This window comes from Lynx rufus, unplaced genomic scaffold (genome assembly GCF_022079265.1).
Source record: "Lynx rufus isolate CCGP_SWC_20201006 ecotype Redwood Valley unplaced genomic scaffold, mLynRuf1.p SCAF_13, whole genome shotgun sequence".
NCBI lineage: Eukaryota > Metazoa > Chordata > Mammalia > Carnivora > Felidae > Lynx > Lynx rufus.
Window position 1 is genome coordinate 56617711 of NW_025814827.1, and position 17694 is coordinate 56635404.

A 17694-nucleotide genomic window follows, 5' to 3' on the forward strand; every position below is an offset into this window, starting at 1 on the left:
TGTAAATTTATACAACCAATATGGAATATGCTGAATTAACAAGTTACTTATCAGTTTTTGCTGCTACTTTCCGTGTTCTTTGTATCTTTTTTAAGTCTTAAAAGAAAAAGGATTTTTATTCAAAATAACTAAGTCTAATTACGCTTTTATATTTTATATGTACATATGCACAAAAAACTGGAGGTATCTGTATTTTAAGTTATCAGTAAATAAGCACTTGGAGGATTATGTATATTTTCATATACTTTTTTACACAATCCATATTTTCTGAAATTAACATTATTTTGATAATCAAAGATAAAGTCTGTTTTTGATTTAGTGACTGGTGTCTCACCATTATCTAACTCTTTAAATCTAACACAGAATGCATGTTACCCCAAATGGGGGAAATGAAAGCAACAATAAATAAAACTGCAATTTAGAAAATTCCTTTCAAACATTCTTCATAGAACACCTCCCCCATTAAGCCATTAAAATTATTAACCTCTTTCTGAATTACATAAATGTGAAGGATTCTGAAATAGGAACTTATCCCAGTTAAGGCATTACCTCACAGCATTTTAAAAGGAACAATCTCACCTTTAAACTTTTAAAAAAGATTTCAGCACTTAACATGCATATTTGCCAAAATATTAGACATATTACAGAATATGTCTAAGTATTTATCAATCAAGGCATCCTAAACCAGAAAACACAAACATATCACATCCAATAATTGAATATTTTATTTTCTCATTTTTAGAAAAGTAAAATAATAAGGTTTTTTTTTCATTTACAATATTTTCAAAGAACACCAACCACAAGAGTGTCTGTGTATCTACATATATTTAACCCTCAATATGTACCCCCTTGGTTTGGGTGAAAGCTGATCTTAATGAAGTTACAGATGATGGAAAGGATTTCACCGGAAATATCATTATTATAAAAATGCACTTTCCGTTGCATAAGCTTTCAATCCATTAGGAACTGAAAGGATGCTGAGATGGGTTGTTTAAAAGACAAAAAAAAATCAACCTCACCAAATGAGGCAATGTCAGGGACACACTCATAAGAGTAATAAGGAAGTACCCCAGAAAGGGGTGCCTGGGTGGCTTAGTCAGTTAAGTGTCCAAATTTGGCTCAGGTCATGACTTCTTGGTTCCTGTGTTCAAACCTTGTATTGGACTCTGTGCTGACAGTTCAGAGCCTGTAGCCTGCTTCAGATTCTGTCTACCTCTACCTCTCCCCCACTCCCACTCTCTCTCTCAAAAAGGAATAAACATTAAAAAAACTAAAAATAATGTACCCAAGAATGTACAAGTGTTTTTCTTTGAGCTAGCACATTCTGCATAGTAATTATTCGACACATTTGCTTCTAAAGAACAAAACACTGTATGATTTTACTCACACAAAATTCTTTTTAAAAAAAACTAATCTACGGTGATAGAAATCAAAAGTGATTGATTGTGTGGGGAGGAGGGATACTGACTTGAAAGTGTCACTAGAGAATTGGAGGGGTAATGGAAATGTTCTATATTTTGTTTGGGATGATGGTTAATAGGAGTGTGTAGATTCTCAAAACTCATTGAACTGAACCCAGAATCTATACACATTACATGGTAATTAAACCTTATTAAAGAGCAGACCATCTTATCCTAGTACTGGGCATCAAGGACCTGAGGCAGAACTGGAAAAATGACCGAATGTTGAGGTTCCTTGAAAATTGGAGCTTTACAGAATGATTTATTTGGTTTAAAAATGAGTTCTTAGAATCCTATATACTATTATACTCTAATATAAATACAAAGATTTATTCCAAAGCAACTCTAAGATTATATACTTTTCTCATTTATTGATTCCCCTTGCTTACTTCCATTACTACAGATGATGGAGATGCATTATTCAAGATTTACCATATCATTAGTCAAAACAATGGGAAATTAAAAGGCAAGGCTCTGATTGTTATCTTCCAAATCATCTTTAGTCAGACATAATGACATAAATATACATTACTACTCCTTTTACCACCTGAGAAGAAACCACTCAAAGGTAAATAAAAAAATTTACAACCCAAAATATTGGACATTGGCACAGCACTAAACTTAGCACTTCCAGAATGAACTGCAAGGACAGCATTAGAATTCAAATAACTCAAAATGTTGATTTCTCAACCACTTTCCCGATTTCCCACACCTCCCCCAAAGAAATTAACTTTGAAGAGTTTATTTGATTAAGCAAAATTTGAAAGCAGGATTAAAAAGTGAAAAGGGTGGTGCAGAAATTAGCAGAGGTGGCACTACCTGAAAGCTCATCAGAAAGGGGAGTGAGAACAATATCAGGCAAGAAGGGTTTGGAAGTATGGATCAGAACAGGAGCACTTTTAGCACTGCGTATATAGGCCGATGGCAGAGCACATTCACCAATGGATCGGCTTCTCATGGCTTTAAAAAAGGAAAAGAAAGAAGTGGGGAAGGAAAAAAGAAGAGTGACTATAATGAAAGGCTTGTGTCACAGAAAAAGCAGCAACAGAGAAAACTAAAAGATACAAAGGAAGGAAATTTTAAATTAAAACATTTCAGCACGGCAAATACTGGCAAGCTGTAAGAAAAGAAATCAGAGAACACATGACATTTCAAATGTAAAGTTTTTGGTGTAAAGCAGGAAAATGTTTCTTTATTATTAGCAGTTACAATGACATAGCATTAAAAATCAGCAGACACTTTAAATTAGCACTATGTTCTCAAAACCAAGGGTTGGAAAGTTCATTTAATGGAGACACTGAAAAGAATCCAACATCATTAGTTCAAAGAAATTTTGGTACTACATTTGGGCATTTCTTAGAGCCATTTTGAGGCAATTCTGAGACATTCTTCTTAATGAAGCTGAATTCTAAAAACAAATAATTTCTAATTTCATACTCTTCCCTAACAAAGTTTTGAAGTCACTCATTTTTAGAACATTTTATAATCTAAAGGATAGAATCTCATGGTTACTGTTAAATCTTGGTAGGAGAAGAATGCTTACTCCAATCAGTATCTCCTATTTATATTAAAGTGTAACAGCATAATTTAAAATTTTTAAGTAGAAATATATACAGAAAACTGAATTTGCGATCCGGATGAAAAATCAAGTTACTGAGAAAAATAAACAAGTTTGTGGAAATTCAAAATCTTAAACATACAATGTAACTTTATAAAGTTCTTAAAGATAAACTTAAAAACTGGATTACTTTTCAAAAATTGTATTTGTAGTTGTATTTGGTAGTCTCTTCTAAGGAGTTACCAGTTCATAAAATTAAAGACAGATTTTAGCAGACTTAAAAATAAATTAACAATCAAGTTTATACTTTCCAAACATGTTTTTAACTTAACTTTTAGTTTAGGGATTCTTGAACAAATGACGTTATATATACTGTTACGTATGAATAGAGGACTTAAAAGAAACAATACTGCATAATATCCAGTATAATAGTGATGGTAAAAAAAATGTGAACATTAATATCATTTCAAAATCTTAGGTTTCTTGCTTACTGGAAACTCTTGGTTCCCTGACGCCTAAATTCCTTAGTCTATCACACAAGGCCTATGTGACCTTATACTAACTATACTAACCACTGAAACTGCATCTCCTCTCTCTATTCTCGTATGTTGCTGCCACAGAGATTTTTATACTGTTCCCTGAAATGTTCATGCTCTTTCACAACAGCATGTCTTTGTGAGTTCATAATATCCTCGGTCTTCTCTTCCTCCTGACACTGCTTACTCAAAATGTCATCTCACCTGTGAAACTTTTCAGACTCTCCCATGTGATTAACTTACAAGCAATATGGCAATGAACAAAATAATTAAAAATCCCTGCTTTTGCAAACCTTACAATCTATTTTTAGTGGATTATATGTTTTTTATGTCAGCCTCCCAACTTTTCAAACACACAACTATATCCTCTTATCTTTATAATCCTAGCGGTTGGCATATATGAGCTCAACAAAGCTTTACTGAATGAATACTCTATTTGGGGAGTCCAGCATAATTATGTAAAAAACAACAGTTTCGGTTGTGAACCATATGGAGGAGAAAATCAAAGAAAGTATTCACAGAAAACTAAATATATGTCATAGCTTATAACTATACATTTTTCAAAAACTTTATTAATGTTGGCAAATAAAGATTCTTTAAGAGAAGCTTTTAGGTGGGGCGCCTGGGTGGCGCAGTCGGTTAAGCGTCCGACTTCAGCCAGGTCACGATCTCGCGGTCCGTGAGTTCGAGCCCCGCGTCGGGCTCTGGGCTGATGGCTCGGAGCCTGGAGCCTGTTTCCGATTCTGTGTCTCCCTCTCTCTCTGCCCCTCCCCCGTTCATGCTCTGTCTCTCTCTGTCCCAAAAATAAATAAAAAACGTTGAAAAAAAAATTAAAAAAAAAAAAAAAAGAGAAGCTTTTAGGTAAATTTATGTGCAGCAAAACATGGAGGATTGGATTATATTAATGGCAACAATCTGCCTTCGGTGTATGGTTTGTCAAGTAATATGTTAAAGATAACTGTATTTTGGGGTGCCTGGAAGGCTCAGTCTGTTGAGTGTCCAACTTCCCCTCCGGTCGTGATCTCACAGTTTGTGAATTCAAGCCCTGCGTCAGGCTCTCTGCTTTTAGTGTGGAACTTGCTTTAGATTTCTGTCCCCCTCTTCTGCACCTCTCCTGTTCTCTTTCTCTCAAAAATAAATAAACATTAAAAAAAAAAGTAACTATTTTAGAATTGAACTCACATACAAAATGTCAGAATCTCGTCTTATGTGTTTTCCTACTAGTTTCTTCTTAAGAAAATGACACAGTTTTACAATCTAATGTGAAACACAGCTATGCGGACTTCAAGATCATCATTCATTCAATCTTACTAGAGCAAAGACACAAACATATAGGCAAAATATGTAGTGGTTATTAACACAAAAGATTAAAATACCATCTACAATTATAATCAGATGTGACTTTTAGAGATACTTATTTTAAAATTACATTGATTCTTTTAAAACTAATTTGATTCAATTTTCAATTCTACAGAAGAATTACAAGTTTTCTTCTATTTTTTCCCCCTTGAGTTACATAATTCCTTGGAGATTACAACTCCTCCTCCTGTTCCTTCTTTCCTATCACCAACTTGAAGAGCCTGAGCATTTCCCTCGGAACTTTCTACAAAAACAGTGGTTCAAGTATGTTATGATTCTGAATGAATTCTACACAAATGTACCCCTCTATTTTTCATTATACTATAGGTCTTTATACATACCTAAAATTTTGCCTAGTGCCTCACAACCGTGTAACCTGCACTATAGAAAGTTATTTACAATGAATTAGCTACTGGGATTTTGAGGGATTTACTAATCTAAAGCTTAAGTCAGAAATCTCTATTAAGCCACTGAAATTCCAACTGCCACATACATTCCTAAGCCACATGCATGAGTTATTTTAAATCTGTAATATGTGTTTTATGTAGATGAAAGGGCAGTATGAAAAATATAACATCAAAAAGTAAAAACAAATTTTCAAACATATAAGCTGTCAATTTTTGAAGGCTTCTTATCTTTACCCCTCTCAAAAAGGTGAATAAAAAAGAAAAATAGACACACTCCACATAAATTCATCTTGGATCATAAAATACACACATTATGTCAAAAACTGTGACCTTCACTAGAGAATTCCCATGCAGCATACAAAATTCATGAACAGCAAATGTAACACATCACTAAAAGCACACAAACACAAAACAAATAGGAGGAAGGCAAATCTGGCCTTTTCTCATTTCTAAAATGTAACACATATTTCTCCGTTTTTATAATTAAATAAAATTCACATCATACATATATGTCTGTCCACTGGCATAAATACGTTTATAAGTGCCCAAACTTAGGCGCAATATTATAATAAACATAAACCAAGAGGAAAATCTGAAAACAGAAACAGTGATATATTTGTTCCAACAGTTGAATACCAGCTCCTAAATCATAACTATAAACACATTATTACTTCTCACGAATGTATTCTAAAGTAAGTCCTAAATTCACTGCATCCTTTAATGTGTTGGCATAAGCAAAACCTTAGATAGGAGTAGTGATGAGGGACTTACTAAAATGTATACACTCTCTCAGAAATTTAATTTTTAACTGTGTACATTCACTATGAACATAAAAATTTTTTTTTAAGAAAATATATAACCAAACACTATCCTAAATTAATCTGCTGCCCTTTTCAGTATTCTCCAACTTTACGCAGGCACCTTTCTTGACAAAATTCTTAATGCTTTAACTTTTTATTTGATAGGTTTGTCAATGAACAGGCCAGATAAGGTTGCTCTGACATAGGTACCAGAAAGTATTCATAGTCAGGCATGAATTTAAGAGGAGTATTTTACTCATTATATGCTCTTTAAAGATTAGAAATATGCCAACATGTTAATAATTATCTCATTGATGCTTCTTAAAAATTTTTTTACATTTTAAATTTTACATTCCACACTAAGCATAAATTACTACTATAATCAGAAAAATTATATAAGGAACTTTGAAAAAAATACAAGCTTTAAGTAAAACAGTAAAATTTTAAACTTAAAAGAACAATTCTGTCCTAAACAATACACAAATATTTTCATTAAATGTGACATTAATATAAAATGAAGACAGACATTTCAGATGTAACCAATATCTTCCTAAGAATCTCAAAGTGATTCTATACCAAACTTTAAATATTCTATCAATTTTAATTCATCAATATCCTTTTTCCTTGTATCATTTTTTGTTCTTCTTGCTTGACACAGACAATTAATATAATTCTATACTTATTTTATAGGCAGAAAACAATTGTGAAAATATAATTCTTTTGAAGGATTTAAAATTAACCATGATTTTTAATTATTTTAACTTTCTTTAAAATTAATAGTGTTTTTCACTGATTACCATCAAATATAGATACATTTCCACAAAAAAATGCTCCTGCCATAAAAATCATAAATTGTAAAGCCTAAGGTAACTTCAAGCTATTTTGTTTCGGGCATATAAGGTATTATCATTCCCATTACACAGATGAAGTAAATAAAGCCTAGAAAGTTCAGTAAATTGTTTAAGATTATCTAGCTATTCAGTGATGAAGGAGAGTGAAAAAAGAGATTAGGACAAAGCCTGCTAGCCTGCTTATTTTTCATTTCGGCACTCTTTCTATTACAATTCAGACCAAGTTATAAGTCTCTGAGAGCAAAAGGAGTAAGATGGTAGCTAGGTCCAGAATATACTGAGTGATCCTACATCCATGGGAAATTCTTCCCATCATTGCTCCTTTGCTGCTATTTCCAAGATTACAAACTTTCTTCCATGTCTGTTAAGAGCAGCAAGGAACTTAGCAATAGACTCCAACTTGGTCTCAGGTATCTGCAATTAGCATAAATTCCTAGTTGAAAGTTTTTTTAAGCCAGTCTAATTATATAATTGTAGCACTGAAAGGCTACACTGAAAATTAGCTACCCTAATTTTCCATGTTTGTGAGTATCGTCACTTACAAGAAAGTATACCAGTTAATGCATTAGTTCTGTAAAGTGAATCACAGTTTTACTTCTTCAATTCTGCAAAATAACAGTTTAAGATTATAGATACCTACAGTAAAATAAACTACATAAAAACGATGATGCAAAATAGATCTTAACAGCATAAAGGGATAACACAGCATGTCATCAGACTCTAAGTAGTACTGAAAAAAAGGCTTTGCTACAGAAGTTGTTTCTTTAACAACAAAAGTTAACTGGTAAGAAAACTACATATTTACATACATTGTTACTAAGGACTATAAACATATCGCCCTATACAAGTCTCATTATTTTAAAGAGTACATACCAACAGTTTTTTGCCGTACTATACTCCTTGCCTTTTCAGTTCCTGGGGACCCAGTAGTTGTTGCACTTCTCTGTCTCATTGGGGCTTGGCCAGGCTGATCACGACTCCATCCTCTAGAAAATGACTTGTCAACTGAAACTTTCTGAAATTCATGTCCAACTCCTAGAAATGTAGATTTTCAATCTAAGTATATTGTCACCTGATCAATAATCTCTTCAAATTATATGGGCTACCTTGTCTCAGATCTCAGGTTTACTCACATTGTATTATAAAGTATCAAGTTAAATGCTTGTGTGCTGTTAAGGCTTTTTTGAACCTCATCTTACTTCACATTCCAAAACTGATACAGAATTCTACAAATACACCATCAAAAATAAACTATTATTAAATCCTCTGCCATCCACTTGGCTCCATTAAAAAAGAAACATTTGGACAAGCAAAAAAGGTTAAGAGATGAGCTAACCAAAAGCCATCCTGTGGTCGAAGTTAATAAATCTCTTATCTGCCAATAATAGTCCCTTGGGAAATAAATAGCCCAGGAAAAAGTAGTTTGGTCACGTAATTAACTACCATGGGCTACTGTTAAATATGAAATGTGACTCAGATATCATCTCTAGCTACCAACTAATTATTAAGAACGAAAAATACTAATACATCAAGGATTATAAAAACACGTATTAACAATATAATCACTATGTCCTGTCCCCCTCCCCCTTTGTAATACTCACTAGATACATAATCTACATCTAGGGAATGTTTGCTTTCAGTTAAAACTAAGAAAATGCTTTCAAAACAATTTTCCAAATAATTCTTTTTAAATAGAGTAATATGAAATCACCTAAATTCTAACAAAAAAAATCCCATATAATAAAAAGGAAGAGTATTTTGGTTAATTATTAAAAATAAAATATTTAAGATTCTAAATTAATTTAAATTTTAGCTAGACATGTACAGAACACTTTATTTCTCATCAAAATTAGTAATGATTTTAAGTTTCTTCAAGAAAAATTACAAGGCACTTACATGTTTTATTGTTGAAAAGTTTTAAACTTCTGGGTAAATGCAAGAGGGAATAGTTCAGAGAAAACATGACTTTTTTATCTTCACCCATCTCCCTGGCTTCACCCATCTTCCCAAACCAAATTATTTAAGCAAATTTACGTGGAACATCTCTGTGGACAACTCTTACCTTTCCCTTTGTGCTTTTTTTGCTTCTGTTCACTCAGCTTATCCAATGGTAAATCACTGAGATCCAAACTATATAAATTTCTAGCTAAAACTTTAGTTAGTGTTTCCATAGTCAGTGACCACTCAGTGGCTAACTCCTCCCAATAGGTCAATGATGATAATACTGAGAGTAAGTCATCCCATAGTTCTCGAGAGATGTACACATTTAGATTTGCTTTGATCCAGGCAACGATAAGAGTCTATAAAGACAAATAATAACCATGAAATATGTTCAAGTTCAGATATTCAATTATAAAAATATTACCCAAAACAAGCAGAATTTTAAACCACATAATACCCATGATGCTTTCTTGGTACATAATACTTGTAAAAGTAATCCATGCAACCATTAGCATCTACTATTAATTTCTTTTCAACAATGGCCAACTCCCAACATTCTAAGCAATGTGGGTAGGTTATCAAAACTGAAAAGAAATATCCCTAAAGTTGTAACTATCCTTCATGCTGTATTGCATTAATGTTAAATAAAATAAATGCTGCTTAAAAAGAGTCTCCACACTACTAAGTGTTGAAATTATTGACTAGTTAATGGTTACTGAGCTAAATTAACCAAAACCTACAGTCTCAAATTGAAGATGAAAATCAGTATATAACTTGAATATTCCAAAAAAATAAGTTATTAGAGATATACTTAATGAAATTTCCTGAAAAATTGTATGTAAACTGAAGAATTAAATTAAGTTTAATTCTGAAGACACCAGAAGAATTAAAGGTGTTCTATAATAAATCCAGTCATAGAATAAAAAATTTATTAAAGGGCAGAAATTTCTGATCAGCCATTACTCCTAAGATTATATGGATTTCTACTAAAGATAGAACCTCCTATTGAAACAAGTCATAAAGATTTTTTGAAAGCTTCACTCTATATTTTATACTAAAAATTTCACGTTTATACTTTAAATATAAGCTGAAAATGAGCAGACCTTATAGTATAGAAAATAACCAGTGATTCTCCATTCTAAATTTAAACATCCACACTACAATAAAGTTATTCCACATAGCAAGCTAAAATTGCCTTCCTATAGCTCTCAAAATTAGTTTAGTTCTAACAATTGAGAAATCTTTTTAAAAAGGGCTAATGAAGGGGATGCCTGAGTGACTCAGTAGGTTAAAACATCCAACTTTCAGCTCAGGTCATAATCTCATGGTTCATGGATTCATGAGTTCTGGCCCCACATCGGGCTCTCTGCTGTCAGCCCAGAACCTGCTTCATATCCTCTATCTCCCTCTCTTTCTGCCCCTCCCCCACTCGCTCTATCCCACTCTCTCACAAAAATAAACAAACACTAAAAAAGGGCTAGGGGTAATGAAGTTAAGAAGAGTTTAGATAATAAATATAACTGGTTTCAAAAGATTATTCACTACCAGCATAAAATTTTAGGCAAATGAGCACATTTAAAAATAGTAATAATTTGAAAGACTATACTTATGGACAAGAATTAGATCTGAGATAGCTTTTATCTATGATATTAAGAACCATTTTATCCATGTATTTGTAGTTAATGTGTCATCTTAAGAATATATTATTTTGCTATTTTCCAAAGAATCCATGATACATTTAAAGTCAGTACTCTATCCTCAGGTTGGAAAACACAGTATGTAATTCTTATTTAATCAAACTACCACAGATACTTAAGATAAAGACTTGAATAAAGTCTTATAGGAGCAGCACAATAAGAAAGAATTTTTATTATCAACTACTTTTTCACTACTACAGAACAACATAAAACAAAGTTTTGCTTTTCTAACAATGCCAGAGATTTGGAAACTCATAAAGCAAACAATCAGGCCATTACTCATGAAGCTCTCTGGCAGCTTTTTGCAAGCATGTAAATAAATATGCCACACAAGAGAGAAAGTTCAGTATCATCAGCCTGTTTCAATGCTTTTTCACAGACTTGGTATTTCCTTCACTCTGATACTAGGTTGTGAGTGTCTATGTACGGCAAATAGCCTATTTAGATAAGCACTTTTAATTTAGTTCTACAAAAGATCCTTTAATGTGAAATGATCTTTAAGTTAAAGCTTTTTTTCCCAAAGAACAAGTACAGGGCTCAATGAATCTTATAAAAATACATATCTGTCCATCTATTTATCTATTTATTTATTTATTTTTATTGCCTGGAAAAGTGGTCCTGCAAGTCGACCTGCCAAGGTCATATTTTTTTTCCCCTGGAACTGTAGAAAAGCTTGTGATGGCATCTTCAGTACAGACTCCGTGACTCTGAGCAACACAAGCAGCATCTGTTCCCTTAAAGTAAAAAAATTAATTAATGTTTCCTTCTTGAATATGTTTGTTTTTGGTTAACGAATAACTTTAAAACTAATATTTATTATAAAATGTATTGTCTTTCCATAACTCAAATATCAAATATCTTTCAAATTTTTAGAATTCTTTAAATGTTAAAATTAAAAATTCCATTTTATAAACTATACCAGCCATTTTAAAACCATTTTTCATTCATAAAACCCTCCCATCAAATAAAAATGTATGCAAAGCTGATGAATTGGAGGTGAGAATGTGGAGACTGCTCCCATCCCCCAACCCCTGAAAATGAAGTAGTGACTGACTTTAGGGAGCTGTCTGAAGAACACTCTAGCTATACAATTTGGTTCTACCTTGATACCTATTCATCTACTTCATCTTTATAATATGGAGAACAAGTACACATCTAGAAGTGTACCAGGAGCAATGTCTAACTACAAGACATTTTAGGATCAATAGATCATAGTGATCCTGACAAGTAATCAAGGACCATCCTTTTTAATTTGGCCATTTTTTAACCCTTTATTCTCCTTGTGTACTCCAAGTCAAGCCTATCCTAATATTTTCTCTACCTTGCCTCTTTCTCCTAGATGCTTATTATTAAGACCATAAAACTACCTTATTTGCACCTGATAATTTGGAAACTGATTCAACCACATGTGAAATGGGTATTTCAGTTTGGGTATACAGCCAGGCTAACAGTCCAATTCCCTATCACAACCTCCTCTTTGGTTTGTTTGCAAGCCCATTTCAGGCATAGCAATATGTGGGACAGTCCATTTGAGAAATGTGGCAGAGGCAGCAAGAGATCACAGATCTAGATTCGTAATTTTTGGGGGAAGGGAGGGCAGATTAAGATAGAAAAGTATCACTCAGTGAAAAATATCCTACATTTATTAACAAATAAATATATGCATTAATTCATAAGACAGAAATCAAAGTTGCCACATTTGTAATCTTAGGCTTCTACCTTAGCTGTATGAAATGAAAAGCTATTTGAAATCAACTACACATGCAATAAAGTATACATTTTCCAAATAAATCTTACATGATGTGTGGTCAAACCAACACTCACTCATCTATAACCTTTTACTTTGTAATGTAATAGTAATGATTTTAATTCATAAAATCTTGTAAATTCAATGTAAATATGTGAGTAATCTCTCATAATACTATCACTTCTAGGGAACTTATAAAATTTTTTTTTTAATTCTAAAATCGTGTTCCATATAGCAGTTCTCTCACTTTAACCTGGCTCAACAGCACTGATATAAAGTACATTAAAAAAAAAAAAAAAAAAAAGAAAAGGAAAGGGGGCAGGAGACTAACAAAAGAATGGTCCAAAATAGTACAGTTACTGATTAATCATAACCTAGGCTCAGATGTCATAAGGACCGCAATTCAAATCTCAGCTATGTGAACAAAATTGTGTGCCTAAGAATCACCATGTAAAACAGAAAGATTATCTACCTCAGAGTTGCTACAAGCATTAAGAAAATGCATGTATAGTGCTTAAAGATACCTGGCATAGAAAAGTGTTCCAATTAAGTTAATAACAAACTACTTCCAGATGTAACTATATCAATGTTGCTAATAAAGAATTTTTTCAAAATAAAGTCATTTTTCCACATGCAGCAAAACATATATTAAGCATACTCTTTCACTAAGTACTCCCACTTTTTAAGAATAAGTCAAAGGAGAAAAATGATGTATGTATAAGGATGATCACTGTCTTGTCTCCCCCCAAAAACAAAATGAAATAACTACATATCCATCAAAAGATGACTGGTTAAGAAAATTATGGTACATGCAAACAGCATAATACTATATTATGACTATGTATATGGTTTGGTGAACCAAATATTCATCAAAGGGCAAAACAATGACTACCTCTTGAGAGTGAACTTTGGGGAAACTTTAATTTTCTTTTTACAACTTTTCTTCATTTGATTTTTACAATCAAGATGTATCATTTTTGCAAAAACTGAAGAGCTGCTCTTTTCCCCAAAAGGCCTATTTTTCCATTCAATTAAACAAATATTTATAGAGTACAAGTAATACATAAAATTCTATGCTCACAAACATAGGAAATATAAAAACAAAGACAACCAAGATATACTTTTTAGGGCCTCTCAATTCAGAGATAAACAGACAATTTATACAAGTAATTTAGGAATTAAGACAATTTTGACAAGAACTGTAACAGGTATAAACACAGAATGAAAAGAAGTGAGGTGAGGGGAAAGAATGTAAGTAAGGATATGTGGAAAAAGGAAGGTGAAATCTAAACACAGTTATTACAACAGAAAAACATGGCAAGAATTAGGTATTCTTAAAAAAGGTTCAAGAATGTGTGCAGGAGAAGAGCAATTTGGTAAAGCTGGGAACCAGATTCCATTCTGCAGGGTTGAGTTTAGGCTTAAAAGAGAGACAGAAAAGTAGGCAGGGATCTCACTGTACATGGCCTTGAATGCCAGGTTGAGGAATAAAGCATTCTTACATTTAATCATTTCCGTATACTTTTATTCACACATGCATAATTTCATTTATTCATGAATGTATTCATTCGGGAGAGTGGGGTGGGGGTGTCCACTTTAAAATATAATCCAAGAAGGTTGATCAAAAATGTCTGAGATAAAGTGGAGACTATTGTCATCCTAATTATTACATTAAATATTTCTCCATTCATTAATAGAAGCCTCTACAATACTGTGACAAGCTCTGCTCACAGACACAATCCCTCTAAAAATTATTATATTCATATACACAATCAAAAAAAAATAAAGGATAAATATTTTTTACCAAGTTTTTTTGTCCATTGATACTTGCACAACCATGAACCGATAAATGTTAAGAATGCGTTTACACATATCTGTGTGCTCATCCAGAAGGTTTTTAATTTCATTTGCAGGTTCAAGAAGAAATATGTTTGATGAGTTTATAATAAACACCTAAGACAAAAGAAATAATTAGCTATTCATTATAAAATTAATAGCAAATTTCATATTCAGAGAAAAAAATAAATTTAGATGCTGATCACTGGGTGATCTAGACTATAGGTTAATTCTAACCCTATTTCTACCCCAGCTTGACATTTGAAACTTAAACTCATTAAACAATTGTTTTTATGTTTATCTAGACAAATAAAAAACCACTATTAGGCACCCAAGAAAAATAAACCAAGTGAAAAACAGCATTTTTAAAAACTGAGAGCTTTAATATAATAACTCTACTGCTGTCATAAAATGAACCAATAAAAGAAAAACTGTTTAGAATAAAAGATGATACCTAAATCAAGAACAATTTTCAAAATACCATCTATCCTTTCTTTTCATGTTTACAGGCTAAGTGTGTTTATTTGCTTTGGTAATAACAAACTGCATGAATAGATCATATACTATAGTACTACTAATGAGGATCCATTAATATACATCTTTAATTTATTGTAAAGAAATAAAAAGTTTGTTATAATCAAATCATTTATTGTATTTGTTATCAAAGACAAAGTTATTATAATGGTTGACAGGTGTGTACAAAGGCTCTTGAGGACACTTTGGAAGCACAGAACATTATATCTATTGTGAACCTTGGACATTTAGATTTTCTATACCCATAATTCTGATTTAAATCTCCTGGATGAACTACATAATAAAACATAGTTGTGAGAAAAGAATATTAAGCTAACTTTAAAATAGCGAAGATGGGGCACCTGAGTGGCTCAGTCGGTTAAGCGGCCAACTCTGGCTCAGGTCATGATCTCACGGTTTATGAGTTTGAGCCCCACATCAGGCTCTGCACTGATAACTCAGAGCCTACAGCCTGCTTCGGGTTCTGTGTCTCCCTCTCTCCTCCCCTGCTCATGCTCTGTCTCTGTCTCTCAAAAAAATGAATGAATAAATTTTTTAATAAATTAAAAAAAAATAGTGAATAGATGACTCTGTAAGTCTACCAACACTGACCAAGTAGGCACAAATAAAAATTAGACATAAGATAAGGACATAACAATATATCCAGTAGAGAATTTTAACATGATAGTTTCAATGGATAACTTTATTTGAATAAAACTGAAAAAATTTTAAATGTATTTATTTTGTAGACAAACATAAACTGCTAAAACTAACTCAAGAAGAAATAAAAAAGATGCATACATCAATAATCATGAAAAGACCTGGTTATCAAAGCCTCCTTGATTCATCCCTGAACACCAGGCCTAGACACCTTTACTGGCAAAGTTTTGCCTAGCATGGAAGATGATTCCTATTTTAAACAAACTGTTTCAGAGACAAAAAAAGGAGAACTACCCAATTAATTTTTATAAAACCCTAATCCTGCTCTCCAAAACAGACATGAACTATATAAGAAAAGGAAGTAAGAGACCAATATCACTTGTGCCCAAATAGACAAAAGTACTGAGAAGATAGTGGCAATTCAAATTGATCAAAGTATCATACATATTTTATGACCAAGTAGTATTTACCCCAGAAAATTAAGAATACCTTGACATTAGAAAAGTCTATTAACAAAGAATACCCTATAAACAGACTAAAATGGAAAAAAGGATGATCATCACAATGTACGCAGAAAAAGCATCTAGCACTTACTATTTGAAAAAAAAAAAAAAAACAGCAAACGAAGAAAAAAGGTAAAATTCCTTAATCTGAAAAAGAGCACACATCAAGAACTATAAAAATGATATAACAGCAATTAAACCTAAGAAGTACTGGCAAAAGCCAAGAATAAGACCAAAGTACTCACTATCACCTCATTACCCCTGGAGGACCCAGTAAGTGCAAAAGGAAAGCTGGAAGGGGGCAGGGAGAGGATACAAAGGAATATAAATATGAATGTATTGTAAAAGGAAAGATAAAACAACTATGAGCAATTTGGGAGAAAAGCAGTCCAGAGAAAAGAAAAAGCAAGTTTAAAGGACCTGAGGTGAAAGCCTACCTCACATATTTAAGGAACAGCAAGGACTATAGACATAGAGTGGAGTGAAGAAGTGGGGAAGCAACTGGGTAATGATGTTGAGAAACAGAACCAGAGCATGTGGAGAACTTCTTACACTCACAGTGGTAAAAGAATGTTTTTCTTCTCAAACTTTGCAGACCAATCCTATTGTAAAATACAATATAAACGAACTAACAGGAAAAAGGAAATGAAAAAACACATATAAAAATATAAACACAAACTTCATCAAAATAAAGAGGTATATTAAATGACTTAAGTTTCTAAATTCTTACTCTCAATTTTTTAATTATCTTATAGTCTATGGGCCACATTCTGAGGAGCCTTGATGTAAAGCCTTATAGACCATTAGAAATACTTTTGCTTTTATGCTTAGTGATAATGCAAAACCAGTGGACAGGTTTGAGTAGAAAAACGACATGATCTGACTTAACAGCATCCCTCTGGTGACTGTGTTGAGAACATACTGGCGTGATGGGTGGGCAAGAGCAAAAGCAAGGATACTGATTAGGAGTTTACTGCAATAACTCAGATGAAAAATTATGGAGGCTTGGACACAAGAGGTAGCGTGAGTGTTGGACAGCTAATAGATAGGAGTATTCTGCATACATTCTGAAGATGGCCAGGATTTGGTATCAAATTAGATGTAGGATATAAAAGAGACACAGGAGACAAGGTGGCTTGAACAACTGAAAAACGTGCTATAAACGAAACAAAGAAAACTGCAGGAACAGCATGTTTGCTGAGCAAGGTGAGAAGCCAAATTTTAGATGCATCAAGTTTGAGATGTCTATTAGATATCTAAGTGAAGATGCTACCTTGGCATTTGAATATTTGAGTTCAAGGCTCTTAGAGTTCAGACAAGAGGTCTCAGACTAGAAACAAAATTGTAGAAGTTGCAGTAAATAGCATTTAAAGCCAGAAGAATGGATGAGGTCAAACAGGAGAATAGAAAGATCCAAGACCTGATTCTTGGGCACTTCAACATGAATAGTCAGGGAGATATGAAAAAATCAGTAAAGGAGCACCTGGGTGGCTTGGTCGGTTAAGCGTCTGACTTCAGCTCAGGTCATGATCTCACAGTTCATGAGTTTGAGCCACACAGCTCTTTGCTTACAGCTCAGAGCCTGGAGCCTGCTTCGGATTGTGTCTCCCTCTCTCTCGCTCTCTCTGTCCCTACCCAGCTCATGCTCTGCACTCTCTCTCTCTCTAAAATAAATAAACATTAAAAAAATTTTTTTTTAAAAACCAGTAAAAAATTCTGAGAAGTGACCACTGAGTTAGGAGAAATATAGGAGGGATGCTACTCTGAAGGCCAAGTGAAGTTTTAATAGGGAGGGAATGGTCTATTCTGTCAAATGCTCCTGACAA

General features: G+C 33.0%; 1 protein-coding gene across 2 annotated transcripts in view; it reads right to left on the reverse strand.

Moving 5' to 3' along the window:
* RALGAPA1 (Ral GTPase activating protein catalytic subunit alpha 1) overlaps positions 1-17694 on the reverse strand; it is a 278485-nt gene that overhangs the window by 169069 nt on the left and 91722 nt on the right. For both annotated transcript variants that reach the window (XM_047075616.1, XM_047075615.1), the window contains exons 13-16: positions 14161-14309; positions 11214-11343; positions 9034-9271; positions 7845-8006 (exon numbers count right to left, since the gene is read on the reverse strand). In XM_047075616.1, the coding sequence (XP_046931572.1) occupies positions 7845-8006; positions 9034-9271; positions 11214-11343; positions 14161-14309 (679 nt within the window). The remainder of the gene's footprint in view (positions 1-7844; positions 8007-9033; positions 9272-11213; positions 11344-14160; positions 14310-17694) is intronic.